This window comes from Nasonia vitripennis, chromosome 1 (genome assembly GCF_009193385.2).
Source record: "Nasonia vitripennis strain AsymCx chromosome 1, Nvit_psr_1.1, whole genome shotgun sequence".
NCBI lineage: Eukaryota > Metazoa > Arthropoda > Insecta > Hymenoptera > Pteromalidae > Nasonia > Nasonia vitripennis.
This window is the reverse complement of record NC_045757.1, coordinates 31926386-31948280: the sequence shown is the minus strand read 5'-3', so window position 1 is coordinate 31948280 and position 21895 is coordinate 31926386. Positions and strand designations below refer to the sequence as shown.

General features: G+C 44.9%; 1 protein-coding gene across 5 annotated transcripts in view; it reads left to right on the top strand.

Moving 5' to 3' along the window:
* Positions 1 to 6765, top strand: part of Ogt (O-glycosyltransferase) — a 53788-nt gene extending 47023 nt beyond the window's left edge. For all 5 annotated transcript variants that reach the window (NM_001159869.1, XM_016982190.3, XM_008216804.4 and 2 more), the window contains exons 6-12: positions 958 to 1047; positions 1610 to 1790; positions 2231 to 2833; positions 3783 to 4297; positions 4418 to 4877; positions 4969 to 5345; positions 5617 to 6765. In NM_001159869.1, the coding sequence (NP_001153341.1) occupies positions 958 to 1047; positions 1610 to 1790; positions 2231 to 2833; positions 3783 to 4297; positions 4418 to 4877; positions 4969 to 5345; positions 5617 to 5806 (2416 nt within the window). In that variant the 3' untranslated portion in view covers positions 5807 to 6765. The remainder of the gene's footprint in view (positions 1 to 957; positions 1048 to 1609; positions 1791 to 2230; positions 2834 to 3782; positions 4298 to 4417; positions 4878 to 4968; positions 5346 to 5616) is intronic.
* The last annotated feature ends 15130 nt before the right edge of the window (positions 6766 to 21895 follow it).

Below are 21895 nucleotides of genomic sequence, written 5' to 3'. Positions count from 1 at the left end.
CGAATGGGTTTGACCACATCGTGGCTATACTACTTTCCGCGATTGTTATCATGAATTATTTCCGCGTGAATTTCGACGGAAGGTAAATTTCACTTCGCCAGTTGAATATCTACCTTCACTTCTGACATTTGCATTCGTTCGAGTACTTTCCCATGGGTCCCTGTCGACCATGACGATTCCCAAGGCAAAAATGTAGCATTACTCCGAGTGAAATATTTCTGCGTCCATATACACCCACAGGATGTTTGAAATTGTATAGCAGATTATCGGATCAAAGAAGATAAGATTTGATCAGTACGCTGCATAGCATCTCAAACATCCGGAGACACGTGCGAGAGCTTTTGTGCTTATCTATGTGCTTCGCGTGGGGATTGATATATTTTTTGAGCGAGTATAGAATTCATCCGAGAAAATACCGTAAAGTTAACATGATTGAACAATGACTGAACTCTTGTTACGCTGTACAGCGAAGATTTTACTGGTCTTTCGTTGACTCTAGAAAGACCAATAAAGTTCTTCTAACTTCCTGAATAGACGATTCATTCGCAAGCTCTATTGTAAGCTCTACCCTCCGAACTCTAATAAATATCGATTTTCCTCTTCCATGTAATTAAAAGTTGTTACGCAGCCAAGTGGATAAGTTGAAAAGCTGCTTTAGTTAGAACTCCGTAAACTGCGTAATTTGCAACGGCAAAAAACAGAATTACCGTTAGACAAAAAATATTTACAAAACCATCTTAGAAATAAAAACCTTCTCGTCAATGATACCTGGTACGGGAAATTTTCCTCGGACAAAAAAATAATATATGCACAATTATGAACTTTATCATCTCTGGATTACAGCGTCGATGCTGCAAGGGAATTTTTCCCTTAACATCGCACGCGCTATAGTCTCCAGCACTGAACTGTCGCTAATGAATATTTAACGCTAACGCTTCTTTTTTATTGCCATTACAGAGCTGTTGCCGCTTATCTCCGTGCTCTGAATCTCAGCCCCAACAATGCAGTCGTCCACGGTAACTTGGCCTGTGTCTACTACGAGCAGGGGTAAGAGTTTTGTTTCGATTTTCATTCACATATACTTTCACGCGTTTTTCCTTGTTTGTGTTATCGTTGCCCCGCCGGAAGGCCGAGGCGATGAACGCCGGACTCGGTTTTTTTTTCCCCAACCCACGCAAGCGTTTTTATATTTTTCCGTAGGACGTGCAGTCGAGGGAATGAAAATAAAGTGGTCTGTTTATACGCGTATACTTTTCTTCATTATTTGAAATGAGATGCAACGCGATGCACTTACGTCCGCTGGTTTCTATTGGACTGTCGGAGCTCGACTGTAATGACTCTTTTCCATTAATTTTGTATAGATCGTGACGTAACTAATTGTGTTCAGTTGACAAAGTCGACGAAAGATATTAAATGCACATTCGAACGTAATATCAAATCCTAGAGTAACTTGCATCGATCGAGACGATAAGCGATCGGTATACGAGAATCGAGAATCCCATCATGCACTGCCCACCTCATCACTAAGACTAAGCCGAGCAAACAGAATCTCGAGGCATACATCCATGAGATATGAGGAGCGTAACACTGAAAATTGACATGCTTGCAGGCTCATCGATTTGGCGATCGACACATACCGTCGCGCGATCGAGCTACAGCCGAATTTCCCGGATGCCTACTGCAATCTGGCGAACGCGCTCAAGGAAAAGGGTCAGGTGGTCGAGGCCGAGGAGTGCTACAACACGGCACTCCGCCTCTGCCCGACGCACGCTGACTCCCTCAACAATCTGGTACGATCAACAACTGCTCATCTCCCCTTGTGTATATACATATAGTTCTGACTACATGCAGTTGGGCGTTTGTTTACGACGGGTCGTATAATGCTCGTATGTGCAAAGGCGACGAAGGACGTGTTCCTTTTTTACTCGTTGTATCGAACTTGACAGGGAATACTTTTCGGATTCTGCATTGCAAAGTCGACAATTTGTTAGCTCTTTGACTTTTGTGCAGGCTTTCGCTCGAGTGATTCTTTTGGATGATTGAACTACTCGAGGCAAGAGCACGTCCTCGACAAATTCGATGTTGTTGCCGGTTGATTTTATTCAGAGTCGTCTGACTAAAGATCTACAATATTTAATGAAGCCTATGTAGAATAGAATAGCTTAATCACTTTGTACAAGATTATATCTTATCACTCGTATATCAACTAATTCCCGACGTTCTTCTCCAGGCCAACATAAAACGCGAGCAGGGATACATCGAGGAGGCGACGCGCCTGTACCTGAAGGCCCTCGAGGTGTTCCCCGAGTTTGCAGCAGCCCACAGCAACCTGGCATCCGTCCTCCAACAACAGGGCAAACTCAACGAAGCCCTGATGCATTACAAGGAAGCCATCCGCATCCAGCCAACTTTCGCTGATGCCTACTCAAACATGGGCAACACCCTCAAGGAGATGCAGGATGTGCAGGGTGCACTTCAGTGCTACACCCGGGCCATTCAGATCAATCCGGCTTTCGCGGACGCTCACTCGAATCTCGCCAGCATACACAAGGATTCGGGCAACATTCCCGAGGCCATTCAGAGCTACAGAACAGCATTGAAGCTGAAGCCCGATTTCCCGGACGCCTACTGCAATCTGGCTCACTGCCTGCAGATCGTATGCGACTGGACGGATTACGAGGCAAGAATGAAGAAGTTGGTGTCGATTGTCGCTGAACAGTTGGATAAGAACAGGCTGCCCAGCGTGCACCCACATCATTCCATGCTGTATCCACTGTCGCACGATTTCAGAAAGGCCATCGCTGCGAGACACGCCAATCTGTGCATTGAGAAGGTTATTTGACGATTTTTATTTTGGGCGTTTATACAAATAGAGTCGAAAGTATTTTTCTCTCAATTTCTACAATCAACGGATAGAATAATTCGGTTGCGCACGTCATTTAATAAAGTTTAAAAGTTGTGAAAAATAGGCTGTCTCGTATATATATTCCTCGAGTGCCGTTTGTAACCATGAGCAGAATCAGAAACCAGCTGCCTCACCAATCATAGTGAAGAGGTGAAGGATACGCAATAGAGCAATTGCACTCCGAAACTACCGGACTGTCATTAATCACTATACAGTATACTGTAATAGACGGTACACCGCTCGCAGCATCAGAATTACAATTTTTCGTGCGCATTCGTGCTCAGTCATGGACAAAAATACCGCACTGCGAGATACGAATTTATCGTTTTTTGCGAATTTACGATAAAAATTTGATGGTCGTGCTATACGGCCAATTAATACATTTAAGAATAGGAGATAATTTCATGAAATTCGACATGTTTATATTGAAATTTAGTAGTCTATTTATTAAAAACATAAATTTTATCTAAATTTTAAAGGCGAGTAGACTTTCCATTTTCGTATTTTGCATTTTATGGTCGATAATAATGCAGTATAATACTCAACATTATTCAAGCTCCATTCTAAATGCTTTTATACTTTAATATTGTCGTAACTTTTTATAGTATTTCTTATAAAAAACATGAAGCTTTTTATTGCAAATATGAACAACGGTCTTTAGAGTACAAAATGTTATGAAAAAGTGTTAAATTACATTATTTGATCATAATGGAATAATAATTTTTGATAAAAATTCATGGCGGGATCATAAAAGACGTTTACAGTTTTCAGATCAGTGATATTTGAACAGAAAAATACTATGAAATTCTTTTTTCTTTTTTTAAATACTTTTAGAAAATATAAACCTCATTTATTCATAGATTTATTTTCTTTGCAGATCCATGTACTGCACAAACAGCCCTTCAAGTATCCACGAGAAGCAGGAATGCGTCTCAAAATTGGTTACGTATCTTCAGATTTCGGTAACCACCCGACATCACATTTGATGCAATCGATTCCCGGACTGCACGATCGCAACAACGTCGAGATTTTCTGCTATGCCTTGAGCTCAGATGACGGCACGACTTTCCGCGGCAAAATTGCTCGCGAGTCTGAGCACTTCGTCGATCTGTCGCAGGTGCCCTGCAACGGCAAAGCTGCCGATCGCATCAATTCCGATGGTATTCACATTTTGGTTAACATGAACGGATACACCAAAGGCGCGAGAAATGAAATCTTCGCGCTGAGACCAGCTCCCATACAAGTTATGTGGCTGGGATACCCTGGAACCTCAGGAGCTAGCTTCATGGATTACTTGATCACAGATGAGGTCACCTCGCCTCTTGAACTTGCCAGTCAGTACAGCGAGAAACTTGCCTACATGCCGCACACTTACTTTATTGGAGATCACAGGTAAGCTTCTTTTTGAATTTTACTATTCAAAGTACAGTGTATTCTTGATAATAGCGAAAACAAAAAATTATCATTTTTTAAATAAATAACGTCATTTAATTTCATATTTTTGTTTTCTAGACAAATGTTCCCTCATCTGAAAGAGCGTCTTATCTTGACCGACAAGCTCAACAAGGGCAACAAACTAGCAGACAACGTAGCAGTAATCAACGCCACAGATCTGTCTCCAATGATCGAGAATACCCTCGTCAAGGAGATCAAAGAAGTCATCGTGCCAGAGGGTCAGTCCAAGAGCAAAGCAGTTGAGATCTCCATGAAAGTTGCCGAGTTACCAACTACTACACCTATCGAGACCATGATCGCAAGCGGTCAATGCCAGATGTCTGTTAATGGAGTTGTAGTTCAAAATGGCATGGCCACTACGCAAGTTAATAACAAAACCGCCACTGGCGAGGAAGTACCACAGAATATTGTTATTACAACGAGACAACAGTACGGTCTGCCCGAGGATGCGGTTGTTTACTGCAATTTCAACCAACTGTACAAGATTGATCCTCTTACACTTCACATGTGGGCATATGTAAGTAAAATACAACTTTGATTGTATGACTTAATAAATATTTCGATTTCTACTTTTCATCATGTTTAAAAATTATCTTTTACTTTTGTAGATTCTGAAAAACGTGCCGAACAGCGTTCTCTGGCTGCTGCGTTTCCCCGCTGTTGGCGAGCAGAACCTTCAGACAACAGCACAACAACTTGGCCTGGCTCCCGGTCGAATTCTGTTCAGTAACGTCGCAGCTAAGGAAGAGCACGTGCGTCGTGGCCAACTGGCTGATGTCTGCCTTGACACGCCACTGTGCAATGGACATACCACTAGCATGGATGTGCTGTGGACGGGAACACCTGTGGTTACGCTGCCTGGCGAAACACTGGCCTCAAGAGTAGCTGCCAGTCAATTGAACACACTGGGCTGCCCAGAATTGGTGGCACGCACGAGGCAAGAGTATCAAGAGATCGCCGTCAGGCTAGGAACAGACAGAGAATTGTAAGTATCTGTCAAAAGTGGTAGTGGTATTTCGTTCGAAAATGTTTAATAAGAATTTATTTTAGTAAGATTTTAACGGTGCCTGCAATACCGACTTTAGGTACTTCGCGTTTTTCTCTTTTATTTTATTAGATAGAACTAAATATTTTCGGATTTACTTCAGTCAACACTAATTCGTCGTTATTTGAAATATTCATTTGAAAATTGGATAATTAAACTCGTAATAATAGCTTTATCGTTGATCAATACTTATAAGAACTTACTCTTTCAGCTTGAAAGCCATACGCGCAAAGGTCTGGGAGGCACGATCAAATAGCCCACTATTCAACTGTAAAATGTATGCTGCTGGCATGGAAATGCTCTACAAGAAGATGTGGGAGCGTTACGCGCGAGGCGAGAAGCCTGATCACATAGCCGCAATCGACAAAGCGGACAACCAGAATGAGACGACCATTTCATAATTTACACGCTAAAATGCATCAAAGAAAAAAAATGATTAAAAAATGCAAGTTGGCACTGGTGGCCATTTGATCTCCAGAGCTCGTACAATTTTCTCTCTGTATTAGCTGCAAACAGAAAAATGAAGAAGGGAAGTTTAATTTTCGTGAACCTATAGCATTTACAAAATAAACAAAGAAGCGAGGTTGGCGAGCTCGCCATCGCTTTTCAACTTACTATCGACTACGAGAAAGACTTTGCTAGCTGAGCGAGCTTAATTGTTCGCTAATTTTGTTGTTGTTCCAACAAGACTCGTTTAAGGGTTTTAAGGCACTCGTTTCGACAATCGACGAGCTGACGTCTTTAGGAGAAATCTTTGAAACATTTAAATGATATATAGTTCTTTTCGGTATGACTATGCGCGTTATATGCTATTTATTTGATGACATATTGATGAATAGGTACATTCTGTACGGGGGTCGTTGATATAAAAAGTAATTTTCTTTGATTTTTCTAACGAACACAGTAATCAACACTGATATTGTCTCTTTCTCACGCATTATGACAAGCTACGAACCTTTATTTTACATATATTTTTACCCCCATGATCGAGTTTGTATTCGCAACTTTTAATTTTTCTTGATAAAGCCAATGAATACAAGCCCTTTTGTGAAAGAATATCGAAGAAACTATTAAATGTGACATCGCACCGAATAAGACAAAAAAACATTGAATGTCTAATGATTTAATAATACATGGTGTGAACGTGATTGATGATGGAGTCACTTTTATGATTGTATAAATTGCCGAACGTTTATCAATACACCTGTAAATAATTAAAAAAGATGCTAATTACGAACAGTTACTTTAACCTCGTTTATAGTTATTAGCTTAAGGTAAGCTCGAGAGATGTGTGGAACGTTACGTATAAATCGTATAGTGAGTATGTACATTTAGGAAATAAAAATAATACATATTTAAAGTTTTTGTAGTTCTCAATCAAACCATGACGTTGCCGTTCCCGAATACTCTACTACATTTTATTTAAGAGCTATTATCAACACTATCGGCATTACATGCTTCTTAGTTAGATCGTATTCTTTAAAATTCGCACATCACCTATCATAGCTTCAGTCAGTCAGACAAAATTTAGTTTGGAAAACCTAGATGTGTTAAATATGAAATCTTGTACTTTGATTAGAAAAGAGAGTTGAAACAATTATGTGTTAAACTATCTTTATTATCAAACGATCCGCTATTGTAAACCATTGTATCATGGGCAGGTACTCGTGGAGAGCAAGCGAACACTTACCGACACTGTATGCCACATAGCTCCTCAGCTTCAGAATCAGATGCCGCCACTAAGCTACGATCAGCCCGCGTCGTCCGAATTCCCACGAGTTCTAAATTCGGGCGCACACGCTACCGCTGTAAAACTTCTCCTGGGAGGCTTTGCGCAAGAGCAATAGACGAGCGCACGAATGAGGTCGAAAAGAAGAAAAACGTAAATATTTAGGGTCAACGCGGCAGAGCGACGAGAGCCCGCACGAGCCCGTGTATGTACACACACGAGAAAGCGTTATTTTCGTATTATTTATCCGTGCGGCTGCGTGCGTGTGCCTTGCGCAAGCGACGAGAAAAGCGCCGAGGAAATCTCTACGCGGCGAGAGAGTAGCGATCGAAAGTTTTCACTTGGCTGCAGCGACTCGAGAGAGAGAGAGAGAGAGAGAGAGAGAGAGAGAGAGAGAGAGAGAGAGAGAGAGAGAGAGAGAGAGAGAGAGAGAGAGAGAGTATATGCTATAGGATAATTCTGGCACTGCTGCCGCTGCTGCTGAGTTTCGATCTTTCGACGGGAAATGTTCCCGACAGCTTGAGCTTTTTCGAGCCGGCGCGGGGAAATTGAATTTTCTGGCGAATGGCTCGCCAGATTATACGGAGCGGAAGGAATGCCGCTTTTAATTTAATTAGGTATCGGGGGCAAGTGGAAATTGATGAAAATGAAAATCGTGCTCGCTCGTTCGAAAATAGATTTGCATAATTCTGTCTAGCGTTTGTTACTGCATCTATTCCGAAAATTCGAGCATAAATTACACAATAACCGCTTCTAAATAACAGGCATTACGTAACAAACAAAGCGTGCACGCAACACATAACAGCGTCAACGGATCTCCAGCTCGGAGAGGGAAAAACAACAAGAGTAGAAAATAGAAGCCAAAGCAGCAGCGGAACACATGACGCATCTCGCAGCCGCAGCAGAGGCTCGCACACAAAAAGCCCAAAATAAGAACAAGGCCTGCGCGTAGAGCAGCAGCAGCAGCGACGCTGGTCCCGCTCGATTCACTGCATTATACGTAGAGGCTACTGCTGCTGCTGCATCCAATTGAAATGAATTGATGTGTGCTCTGCTTCTGGTGTATAGACGAGCGTCATGGTCTCAATTCTCTCCTCTATGTTGCGATGCGTAGACGAGGCTATGGCAGAGGAGGAAAATTCTGTTCGGTGCGTTGGATGTTTTCGTTTTTCTTGTCGTCGTTGTAACGTTCGGTTTGTACCTACCGCGTAAAGTGTGTTGTGGAGCTGCTGTAAGTGGAGGGAAAGTGTGATGTAGGTGATTTACTCGTCTAATGGGTATAATAATTTAGTCGGAAAAGGATCGTCAGCGCTTTCGCTCTATTTTAGATTCGTGAAATTTTCTCAAATTGTAGGTACTCCACTGCGCTCGCATAATGATTCTCTGGAATTATTCTAAAAAAAAGCGTAATGCATCACAAGAACGTTATAAACGAAAGTAGACGAGGCGCAGATACAGCGAGACATTAGTACTGCGAATCAAACTAGTCGACTTTTCATCATTACGACTACATCATGCGTACACCAACGTTAAAGCTCGATCTCAATCGTCGCGATACTGCATCGAATTTTGAGCTCCAGTGAAAATCTAATGCAACTGTTTATTCAAACATCCAATATCTGTAACTAGGTCTGGCCACTCGTACACACCCACATGCACACATGTCTGTATAGAGCGCTATCAAGCCGAGCGAGCCAGCAGATTGACCTGTTCGCCTGATGCAGAAGTGGGCGGCGCTGCAGCGAGGGATAGAGAGTGAGAGAGAGAGAGAGAGAGAGAGAGAGAGAGAGAGAGAGAGAGAGAGAGAGAGAGAGAGAGAGAGAGAGAGAGAGAGAGAGAGAGAGAGAGAGAGAGAGAGAGTGACAAATTGACAGTGTTGGAGAACCGCGTGGCTATGTAGTATGCAAAATGCATAAGGCTAAATTCGCGCGCTGTGCTGAGGATAGCGGGTATTATGCATATGCAAGTCCGCGACGGCGGACGTGTAAAGTGGCGTGGAGGATTAGCCTTTTTTTCGTTGGCTCAAGCTCTGGAGCTTTTTTGCGGTCGTGTGATGCATTGGCTGGCCTAGTTTCGGCGGTGACTCTGGCGGTTTTTGATTTATCTCTCGCGGCTCTCTAACGAAGACGGGTCAAATGGATGAAAAATAAAAAAGTCTCTTCGTTGATCGCTCCGTCTCCACAATCGCCGATTTAAACTGATGGATAACTGAGACAATCCGTAGAAAGTTCCTTCAAACTTTAAGTAGAAGCGTCGAAAGATAAAGAAAACCGTATAGCCACACCTATATGAGTCATTCTACGAGCAGTTGGACTTTTGTAGTTTTGAGGGCACACGCAGCAGACCGAGTCTGATGCAACTTCAAAACAACAGCTTATGAACGGAAAACAAAACATCGCGTGTCCAAACGCATGTAAAAAACATGGTCTGGCCTGTGTGCCCCCAAAATTACGTAAAGTGTCCGACTTCTCGTAGAACGACCCATACACGCACCGATACGGAACACAGCAGCCCAGCTCGCGCGGCCCATTAAAATGTAAACCAAATCCGCGGTACTATACGAAAGCAATTTCCAGTATAGTAGCGCGGAACGAAAAAAAAATTTCTTTCATCCCGCGCAGCACTTGCCAACTTTTCTCCAGCGCAACGCCTGCTAATATAAATATAACGAAACTCTGCCGACCGATGCAAATGCATCGGAAATGCATAAAACATCGGGCTCGAAACAATAAGAGAGGAAGCTGGAGACGTATAATAAAAAGTAAGAGAGAGAGAGAGATGATTCATCTTTCTCTCTCTCTCTCTCTCTCTGTCTTTCTACTGCAGTGGGTGAACTTTTCTCGAAAAGCGCGCTCAGCTCTGATTATGAGTACAATTCATTGTAATCGATTACGCAGAAACTCAATTTTCCCAGAATCAAGCGCACTTCGCCACAAGCACACAACGCACGCAGGTATACAGTACATATACAGCCAGCCATAATAGCGTATAGCCGTCCGGTAATCGCTCATCAAGCTCGACAGCACGAAGCGCTGATCGATTAAGAGTCAAGCGGCGGTTCGGCCTGTGCCGTGCGGCATAAAATTTTCTTCACGCACACACACACACACGCGCGCGCATTGCGTATGGGCGTTTCCACGCGTGCGTGCGTGCTCGAGGGACATAATGCGTGCCAGGGCCGTGTCAGCGCCGCATCGAGTTAACATAACTTTTCCGTTTGCTCTCTCTCTCTCTTCGGTCTTTCTTCATTCGCTGCGTATATAGTACAGTCACATTGTTCGAGCGTGAGCTGGACGAGTGAAAAGTCCCGGGAGAATTATATATTTTTCTTTATTCTCGTATTCGTGCGCGCGAGCGCTGCAGGTTAATGAGGAGTGCCTTTCCCATTCGTCGCTTTCGACGGTATAAGCTTCGTACAGCGAGTATTATAGAAAACGTACATTCTCATTTTTTTTTTAAACAAAACGCACGCTATATAGCACGAGCAGGACCGTATCGCCGGAATAATCCGGATATCCTCGCGAAAACTCCGGCAGCTCTAGAACAATACGCCGATAAACCCACTTTTTATATCCATCGCAATTAAAGCTCTCGACGAAAAAGAAGAACTGAACGAGCGGATAGAATAACCTATACGCGAAATGGCAATTCCCTTTAAACGCGAGAGCGAGCATAGAGCTGTCCTACATTCGGGCCGCGCGCGCTGCACTGCTGCAATGCGCAGAAATCGAGCGCTCTCGCGATTTACTTTGTGCTCCGCTGCTGCTTCTTTTCCTCGTCGCTTTGTTTTGCTTCGCTCGTTTTCGGGCTGCGGGGAAAGGTTCCGTTTGATACGCTTGGTGTTGGGGCGAGATGGTGACGATTGAATTTTTGAATTTCGCGCCGTGAGATGGATCATTTTGAGCGAGAAGCATTTGGTATAGAACAAACGATCATTTTGCGTGTAGGTCTCGAACGGGGACATTGGAAAGTAAAAATTCGGTATCCCCTTATGGCTATACAGGCATATTCGCCGATTTGCCGACGATCGCCGCGATAGCCTCGGCATAGAAATAAATAATTATACAAGGGCGTATGCACGCACTCGTTCGGTTACGCCGCGGTAAAGGCTATCGAAACCATCGTCATCGTTGGCATCGCCAAAATGCTTCACACCGCTGATCTGGAGCTGAGGAAAAGTGGCCACCTTGGCCTCTCCACGTGTGCGACCTCGCTGTCCTGTCCTGTCCTGTGTGCGTTCGTGTGTGTGTGTGCGTAGAAAAGTCGCGCGCCGACATAAAGGAGCACCTCGCGAAAGTATTGTACCTTTTATACGAAGCGCTACTCTCTCGACCTTTTCAGAACTCCTATATATACACCGCCACTGCTCCGGATTCACTCTGCTCATTGTGACAGCTCTTCTGCGCGATAAGTACTACATTTTTTCCTCCGAGCTTTTTTTAGCGAACGGGTTGTATATGAATTTTTTTTAAAAAAAGCGTGTACTTAATCGAGATTAAATTTTCATATCGACGGGTACATAAAACGAGGAGCGGCGCGAGCTTGTTAATTCTTTATACGCGCTGGAAAACATTCATGAGCAGCTTTTAGGGTGAATTTTTAAGCGCGGTTTCGGCCACATCCGATTATAACCGCCTGTGCTTTATTAATGCGGAAATTAAGCGACTTTATATCATTTAATACCTTCTTCTGCGAATATCGCGTGGTATAGAGAAGAATTATAAAATTTATCAAAAACCTTGTGCGAGGATTGTAACGAGTATAAAGTTGAAATCGCACAACCGCAGGATTTAAAAAGAAAGCCCCTTGCAAAGCTCGGAAAACGCCGCCTGAAGCTTTCGAAAGCCGCAGCAGCTCACTTTTCAAACGGAAACCCTCGGGACATTTTCCATCGCCTCGAGTAGAGAACCGCCGAAACTCTCTTTCTCTCTCGACTGTTGTAAACGTAAACACACGAACGCTTATACGTGCGCTCGTAAAATTAGTGGCGGCATCGCGTTTATTTCGAAAGAAAAAGACTCGACGCCGATGCAAAGCGTGTCTTTGTGCTTTGTACGTAGTAGTAGCTGCTGCTGTTTGTGTGAACTGAAAGGCAGAGTCGATGTTTATCTTGAGCGGGTTGATGATCGTGTTAAAATTCAGCAATACATTCCACCCGAATTAAGGCTCGCCTCTTATCACCGTAACACATGTCAAAGCAACGAAAACTCGTTCGAAAAATCTCCTCAACCTCTCGCGGACTCCTTTTCAGAAAAGCGACCGCCGAGCTATCGGCCGAACGCCATCTGCATACGTTACAAACACGTGGCTCTCGCGAAGAGCCATTTTCCCAGAAAGTCATTTCTCCGTCGTTAAACGGCTCTGCTGTAGGGCGAGCGAGCTGTATAGGAGGTCAATCGAGGTTTCCAGGCCGCGCACCTGTGTACGTTTAGCCACACACACGAGTCGTGTATGTACCTTCGATTTTCGCGACCGCAATAAAACGCCGTGACGAGAGAATTAGCGAAGGTGTCCGATGGACTATTGTATGTGCAGGAAAGCCGAGAGTCGTAATTTTGTGAAATAGTCGGGAAAAAAAGCGAACATCGAGAATGTAGAGGCGCGAGGGAGTTTTAGCCGCAGTGCAGAGCTAGCTACAGCGCTCGTTATTCGGCGTTTCTCGCTTTTGGCCTCGGGAATTTTCATCGCGTGCGGCTCGTTAAATACGGCGTGTGCGCAGCCCTGGAATTCGAACGAATTTTTTTTTACGCCTCTTACGGCCTGAAAATTGGCTCCGCGTTTTTTTCGTTTCTCAATAGTACAGACTCGGCTACTTTCGTCGTCTCGGAGATATCGAATATATGAGGCGGGAAATTAGGATAACGAGGCGGTGCTGCAGTGAAATGCGCAGAGCTGTCAAACTTTTGCAAATTCATCGTCGTTCATCTCGACGAAATCCTCTCCAAACACACATTTCCCCTTACACATACACTCGATCCTCATTTCTGCTCTTGACCGGTCATAAATCTTCGGCGCCTCTGGCAGTTCCTCTGGCCTCCAAACTCAGCCACACAAACACATTCATTCGACGGCGAAATTACCTGGAAAACGAGGAGGAAATCGGTATCAACCTGCAGCGATCGCCAAAACTCACAAGAGAAACCAAATTAATATCCTTTCCTCGAATCTCCGGCTCGTAAATCCAGGCTCAATGAAATCCCACGCCCTCTGCGATCGAGTACGTATGTACAAGAGTTCCCCGCAGCATTAGCATACGCAGCACGACTGCAGGACAAAATTTCAGACTCCGACAAAAGGCAATTCCGTAGCTCAGCGCCGATAAAATAACGAGCGAGGAAGCACAGCCCCGAGGGCCTCGAAGGGCGTATACTTCGAGGAGGATTTCGGAGCGATTCCGATGAGCCAATCGCCCGCGGCTCTCACACCGGAGAGAACAGTTTCGAGCGAGTTTTTATTCCACAATGGCATCTTTATCCGGGTATTATTTCTAAGAAATCACTATGTTTCCAAATATCCCTGTTAACGTCAACGCATCAAGGCGCTGCTGATAGGCATACGTTACCGGAATACCGACATTCGATCAATTCCCAAACCAAACAATGGCTAAATGGCTACATTCACCTCGATTTCGCACGTAGTACAATATCGCTGCACGCGAAGCCGCTGTAAATTACGATACAGCTTATTCCGTACACCGGGTCACCTAATCATTCACATCAGCGTTGATGAGATTTCCGCAGCGCAGAGCTGCCGATGAATTAAAAAAGCTCACGTATATACGCGATTCCCTCGCTGACTTAATTACCGCTGAAAACTTTCCTATACGCATATACCAACAGGGGCTCGTTCCACGAAGCCGCTTTGTTCGAGCTGTATGTATATTTAAACTCGCGCGCACCACCCCATTACGCCACCGACGTATACAGTACGTTGATGCAGAGAGAGAGAGATAGAGAGAGAGAGAGAGAGAGAGAGAGAGAGAGAGAGAGAGAGAGAGAGAGAGCCGTGTGCTCTTCCACGTGGCAACTATACCGCTACGAGAATAACCGCGGCGACGTTTCGGAAACAGCGTTAACTTAGATTAGAGGCAAGTGTTTCGTTCGGAGCGACTTGTATCGATTTACCTTAGCATACCATTCTTTTTTAACTGTGCGTTATGTTAAGCTTAATGTAAAATCCAAAACTACCGGCGAAAAACAACGCCGCGGGCACACAGGAATAGCCCTCGAGAGAGAAACTATATATCCCGCCGACTACAACGGGGGTAAAAAAAGAAAGCATCGCATCGGCGCCCGTGGAGGGGGGGGGGGGAAGCTCGCTCGTGGCGTGGCGTGAGTATTGATTGCGCGAGACGAGGCCAGTGCGCGCGGGGTGAAACTGGGTCGAAACCCCTCGCGCCTATACCTATATGCACACCCTTCTATCCGTGTGTCCGTGCGCGCAGGGGCTGAGTTGTGTACGAAAAGAGGCCAAGTTTTTTTATTACTCGTCGGACGATCGATCGGTTTTCTCTGGTGTAATTTTTTCAATTCGCAACCTCCCACTCGACGCACCTCGTAAGGAAAGCAAGTGCGCGCTCATTAAAAATACGATGAGGAGAAAAAGGGGCTCACGTCAACCCCCGCCCAATTAAACAATCCTCCGCACCGCATGGCAACGCTCGGGACAAAGACGCTGTGTAGGTACCCACTGCACACACGTATAGAGAGAGAGAGAGAGAGAGAGAGAGAGAGAGAGAGAGAGAGAGAGAGAGAGAGAAGCATCGCTGGGTATAATAACCCGCCTGAGAGGGAAAGAAAGAAAAGCTGCAGGCAACCTCACCAAGACAGAGAGAGAGAGAGAGAGAGAGAGGGATAGCAACGCCGGCAGCCCGGGCTTCGAAGGGATCCTTGACATAAATAATCAGCAGTGGAGCACAGAGGGAAAGAGCAGTGCGCCTGTGTGTGTGTGTGTGTGTGTGTGTAAGGGTAGGAGGCGGCCCGGTAACTATGGAGACGACATCGATCGCTTCGAGCTTACACGTCGCTGTCTGTGTGGGGGTGTACCACCACCCTCCTCTACGTATCCCTGTACGTGTGCACACTTGCGCGGGAGGGAGAGACGCTGCTCCAGTTCCGCGGCCGAATTTCCCCGGCTGTTTTACGCTCCTCGACTTCTACTTCACTTCCTGGCGTGACTGGACTACTCGGAGAGCTTTGCTGCTGCTGCCGTTAGGCGCGATGGTTTTCTTCTTTTTTTTACTTTTAGAAGCTTGATTGAGGAAAAAATGATGCTTATCGAAATCCATATAGCGCATGAATATTGGAACGTTATCGACTGCATCGAGGGGTCTGGGTAATATTTTCGGACATTACTGACCGAAGAGCAGCAATTCCAGCGGTGAATCGAGCGCTCATAAGCGGATGAACTTAATTCGGAGTTATCGAGCGATATCGCTACGTTCAATTTTAAGCTCGTTGGAATTACCCAAATCGCGGGTGGAGGGAGTTTTTAATAATTCGACGGACGATTCAATTTCGGGCAAAGCCAGCGGCGCAAGCTCGACTTTTTACGACGATGTAAAGCGTTCGCGTAACAGCGTGTTCTTTACGCGATTTCCATGTCGGCCATCCCGTCTTTATAGGAAAAGTCCGCCGAGCCGCGGGGAACATTATACTGTTCGAGTTCTGAAAACGACTACCGGTTCATTAGCAACTTATGCGCGAGCAAGTTTTAAGAGCTTTTTTAAAGTAGCCGTCATAGCGCCGAGGATTCGCAACTCGAAACTATTGTTCACATGCATTTCTTCGGAGAAGCAATTAGAGTCATTAGCCTGGACTGCATTTAACTATTTTTTATCTGATTTTTCTTTGGAACAAACTCGCGGAGCGTTTACTAGATTGCTTCATTTTTTTTTTGAAATCGCTTTCTTTGAAGTCTCGCACTTGCAACTTTACCAATTAAAATAATAGCTCAGAAAAGCTTCTTATCTCGACAGCTTACCCTGATATTTCTAACGCTTTCCCGGAATAAAAGCTCTATCACAGCCGATTCGCGTAAAAAGAATTGAAAATCGAAAACCGCTGGCAGAACGAAGCCAACCAGCCCGAAAACTTCTTGGCACCCCACACACACACACACACAGTGCAAGCGCGCATGTGTGTCGCGGCCCTTTCCTCGAGAGCTTCTCTCTCTCTCTCTCTCTCTCTCTCTCTCTCTCTCTCTCTCTCTCTCTCTCCATCCCATTCGAGCTGGCGCGCGCGCGCGGGTGGAATCGACGTGGCCCGGCCTCGCCCCAGTTCTCTCTCTCTCTCTCTCTCTCTCTCTCTCTCTCTCTCTCTCTCTCTCCCTCGTGCCACCCCTTTACCCCGCGCGAGGTCGAGCGCCGCGGAGGCTAGCTTTTTCGCGTCTTTCGAGAATTTCTCCACTGGACTCATTAAATACACCTACTACTACTGGCTTCTTTCTTCGAGGGCTTTTTCGGCGGAGAGGCTGAATTTTTTAAGGTCGAGCATTCGGGGCTGTGTACGCGTGGTTCTATTGGGGAAGGTCTCGCGCGCGGAGGAATTTATCCGTGTGCGGTACGCGAGAGCGATAAATCATGCGACGCGAGAGAGATTTTTCTCGAGCTTTTGGCCAAGTTGCGAGAAAAGTAGGTTAGGCATTTTTCATTTTTTGAAAGTAGCAAGGTTTTACTTTTCCGTAAGTGATTTTTCACGACACTCTAGTGGCGTGGAGAGAAGAAGGAGTGGGATAACTTTTTTATTTTTTTTTTTAATAAACACGTGTCTCGTCTAGCTATTTAATGATTTTTTTTCTGACGGAATAGTGAGGTCGCGGCCTCACCTTCCATACGCGCTTTTTGTCGCAATTCGCACGTAGCGTTGCTTATTCTGTTGTTCCAAGAAGTCGTCACCTGATAGCGTGACGTCGCTTGCAAATAAGCCGAGACGATCGATCATTTTTCAGCAAACGAATGCACATAATGAAAATCTCTCTTCAGTTTCCATAGTACTACATTTGCTTCGAGTGCGTTTAAAAAAAAATCCACCCACAAACTCAGTTTCGTCTCTAAAAGACTTTCGATCCTCCTTCACGGCATAAAACGAAAAATACAGCCAACGCCTCACGCGACGACTTCGACAATGGGATTCATCGGCTTGCCCGGAGCTTTTGTATACCCGCGGAGGCCGTTTACGTAACGGCGGCTTGACGCTTCGCTGCATCGGAAAGAGAAGAAGAGGAAAAAAAAGAGAATAGTATAGCAGAGTGAAACCTCGGCGAAAACGGTATGTAACACTGCGAAACACATGCTAGCAATAATTATGCGCTTCTTTTCTGAATGAGCGCGTGTATATTTACGCGCGTATAACACATCGGCTGACCTTATACGTATATCTCTCTTTGCACAGCCGCCCATTGTCTTCTCCTTGGCTGTCTTTTTTTTGTTCTTGCATCGGCTGCGCGATGGACTTGGAGAAGCAATTATCGCACGATTATCTAGTTTCACGCGGCGCGCGGTGTCGCTTTTCACACGCGGGTACGTAATGAGCTGCGCTGAAGGAAAAACGGACGCGGGCAAATTGGGTCAGCGTGATGTTATACGCTCCGTTGAAACGCTAGACTATGGTTGTGTTAGGGCTTATGTGTGGTGAAGGGATTTTAGTTTATAATTAGTTTAAAAAAAAATCCGAGCCATTTTTCGCAATCTCCGGCCGAGAAATATCGCGTCAGCCATATCCTAGCCTCCGCTGTAACAGCGGGTATTCCATCTTCATCCCGTGTTCTCCGGTTATATTCTCTAGGTCGGTCGCGCATTGCTCATCCTTTCAAGCCCTTTGTGTGTGCATATTTTACGCGCGGACCTCGTTATTCTCCGCTCGATCTAAATTCCTCTACTTCATCATTGTTACCTTCGAAGCCACTTTTTTTCCCTGTATTCTAATTCGTGGCATTGTTGCTTTTTTGTTGTTGAATCTGGCGCCATTCTTTTCAGTGGGTCGACTCGAAAAAAAGCTTCGTGAAATGAGCTTGTGTGCGAGCCGCGCGTAAATCTGGTTATTCTAAGCGATTAGTGGATATTAGCGAGGAGATAGCCTATCTTATCCCGATAGTGATATTGCCTGTGGTTTATCCACGAAGCTATCTATAATGAGTATATAGCCTATTATTGAGTTCGGTGAATAATAGTACGCTATTAAAGACAAAGAACGATTTTAATTATGTAGCACAGCGTAGCGTTTGAAATTGCTCGATTCGTAGTAAGAAGCAAAAATGCATTGCCAATCTTTTTGATGAAAAATATTATATATTATTTATAACATAAGACAAAAGTCAATACAGCAGAAAATAAGATTGTATAACCTCCCCGAGTTTCATGATAGCAAAGATAGGTAGCGCATAGACCTTTTCTTATTTCTCTTATCACACTTTGTTCTCGGAATGCATGCATGGTAGCTTGTATCACGTATGTCAAAACTATCTCTTATTTGACCTGCTTGGGTCGTTCACGTTATAACTCTCTTTTATTTTGGAACATTCGGTTCAGTTTTCGCAACTTTAATCACTTCGATCTACAATAATTTTTCTAATTATTCCTCTCACGATTACACAAATAACGATTTACTTAATTCTCAATGATTAAGAAGCCAAAATAAAGCGGACACTGCCTCCTCAATTCTCTCTAATATCAAAGCACATCGGCTGCACCGCATCAACTCGGCCATTGGAAACTCGCGCGCTTTATCTGGCGCTCGGAATCTGCAGCTCTACACGTAACTTACGTTACGTTAGTTAGCCAAACGCGAGTCCACACGTTATATACCATACATACGAGGCCGAGCTAATCTAGGGAAACCTTGGGAGCCAGCTCGCACGCCCACACTCTGCTTTATCGCCGCTGTACGCGAGCTTATTTGTATGTGTCTGTGTGCGGAGCTTAATTGCGTGTACTTAATTTGCTTCGCTCGATGATGTAAGAGAAAAATCTTCAGAGAGAGAGAGGGGGATCGGCGATGATGGCGTGCTGCGCCGTTATGTAGATTGAATTTTCATCGGTTGGAATGAAACTGATCCTTCTTCGGAATATGCAAATGGTAGAGAGAGAGAGAGAGAGAGAGAGAGAGAGAGAGAGAGAGAGAGAGAGAGAGAGAGAGAGAGAGAGAGAGAGAGACTGAGGATGATGCAGAGTTGAGGTAAGAGAGAGCTTTTCATCGGCTAGAGTTTGTAATTGGATGTTAGTTGCGATGTGGACTTTGAGTTAATATAGCGATTGATGTTTGGAGCTGCTGTCGGGGGAAATTGATCCTTGAATTTGATGGAAATTGTTAGGGGATTATTTTACATGGTTACTCAAATAAATCCACACAGCGTATAATTTTCACCTCCATCTTGCAAGAGAGCAGAAGAATCGTTCTTCTCTCCCTCCCGACGTCTACATCATCGATCTCCTCCTCGAACTTCGCTCTCCGCAAAGCCAAGCCTTCGAAAAACTACGTTTTTTATTTTTTACAATCACCAACGCAAACAACATCATTCACGATGACGGAGTACCTCTATGCCATATACATATACCTACATCGTCGTCATCTCGATATAGGTAGAGCTATATAGACGGCAGGTTTTTCGATTCCGCGAAAGAGAGGCGTGTGCAGTAGTTATAAAGCCGCTCGTTACAGGTGTCTCCGGCGGCGCACGGCTGGTATATACATATAATGCAAGTGCAGCCGCGCGCGATATATAGCCGCTTGCGTAACCGCCCACAGTGACGATGCAAGCGTACGTGTGCAGAGCGAATAGCTGCAGCCGCGAGCGCGAGTCGTTATGTAAAGCGAAGAAATTGTTCTCTAGGTGTGTGACTGCTCACGTGCGCAAGCTTCGAAAAGTGTGTTTTTTTTTCGGGTTATGACTATTCGAACGCGTATTGCCAATCAAGTTTGCGCCTAATCGGCTTATGCGAATTCAAATATTCCCGCCATAAATTCAATTTCAACGAAAATCAGCAACTGGCCCGCGGCGAGAAAATTAAAATCTCCTCACCTTTGCGCATCAATCCATCATAGCTGATGCCGGTGCTGCACAAAAGCTAAAGTAAATACACGCATTACACACTCCTCCTATATATAATACAGCGAGTCGAGCGAACGGCTGCAATATTAGAAGCGAGCGAGCGCGCGTTTTATTCGTGCTTACGCAAACGTAAACGCGACCTTCGGCGCGCCTATATAGCGCGCTCGCGAAAAGTGCACTTGGCGGATATATATATATATATATATATATATATATGTGTGTGTGTGTGTGTGTGTGTGTTTGTAACCGCACGGAGCAGAGGCTCGCGGGAGAGCTGAGCTGGCCGTTCATAAGCGACGCGCGGCGGATATTTTCGCTATTGCGAGGAAATGCGCGAATAGTTTTTTGAGGAATCGAGAGGTGGGCTTCTGTTTTTTGGGTTGGGGGATGCGAGCGCGTTGGGGCATATTTCAACGGTGAGTTATCCGATGAATATTCACGAGGGTAGCTTATGCGTTATTCATTCGCTAATGGCGAAAAATAGAAGCGTTGGTAGATGCATTTATGAAAGTTTGGAATTATTCGCGGATTACATGCAGGTGCGCAGAGGCCGATTTTCTGGAATATTGATGAGCGCAGCTCCATTTGCATGACATGGTCGCCCGAAATAATTGGATAGTATAAGAATACATCAACCAGTGAAAATACAACTGTAGAAGCATAGTTTTCGTTAGAGCTTTTTCACAACGATCGAAAAAAAAAATTAAAATTAAAATTATTTAGGACATGACGCGAGCTGTATGTACATTCGTCTCGCTCCAGAATATACACGCTTGTACTGCAATACGACGAAATCGAAAAACGATGAAACCCACCGTTCGCCCTATCTACGGCCGACTAAATCACGAAAAGTGTCCTATCCTCACTGAATACTACTGCTTTACACGTGAAGTTTATTATTCGACAGCTTCATTCAGCCATACACTCATTATACACAACGAAACTATACAATCCAATTTTCAAACGAAATACTTCTCCATTTCACACTGCGGCATCTGAGCAGTTAAACAGCAGTAGCAGCAGCACAAAGCGCGGAGGAAGACGCGGATGATTAATGGGGACAATGCGGAGAGCTGCTGCTGCTGCAGCAGCGGAGCTTTTTCGCGGCGGCGGTGCTATCTCTTCCAGGCTGCACAGCCCCGGATAACCGCTATAGTTCGCGCGAACAAGAGCCGACTGCGGCTTCTTCTGCTTCCTTTTCCTGGTGCATTCGCTGAACGAGATGTGTGTGTGTCGGGCACACACTGGCCGGATATTACACGTCGCTTATTGTGGCTTGCTTTTCTCGGCCGGATTTTGTTGGAAGCTGGTGTGCTTTCGCGGTTGTTTTTTGCTGCAGAGAGATTGTTTTGTTGTATCGGATTGTGGGGTGTATATATAGAGTTCTTTATTACAGTATACAGAAAAGACACGATAATGCGTTTTAATGGTATCAGTTAAGTTTGCGCCTCGTGAAATATTGTTTCAATTTAACGTTTCAGGCGCAGTGACAACCAAACGATGCAATGACTTTAAAAAAAAAAGCAGCTCTACCCACGAAAATCTCGAAGCATCATCTCATGTCTCTTTCAGAAATAACAATGACTCGATGCAGTAGTATCTGCAGTCGAGCTCGAGGTGAGCCATATAACACCGAGTCGGAATGCTCGCTCGAAACGAGGAAAAGCAGCGGATGATTAATGCTCTCCTCCTCCTCCTCCTTCCTCTTCTTCTT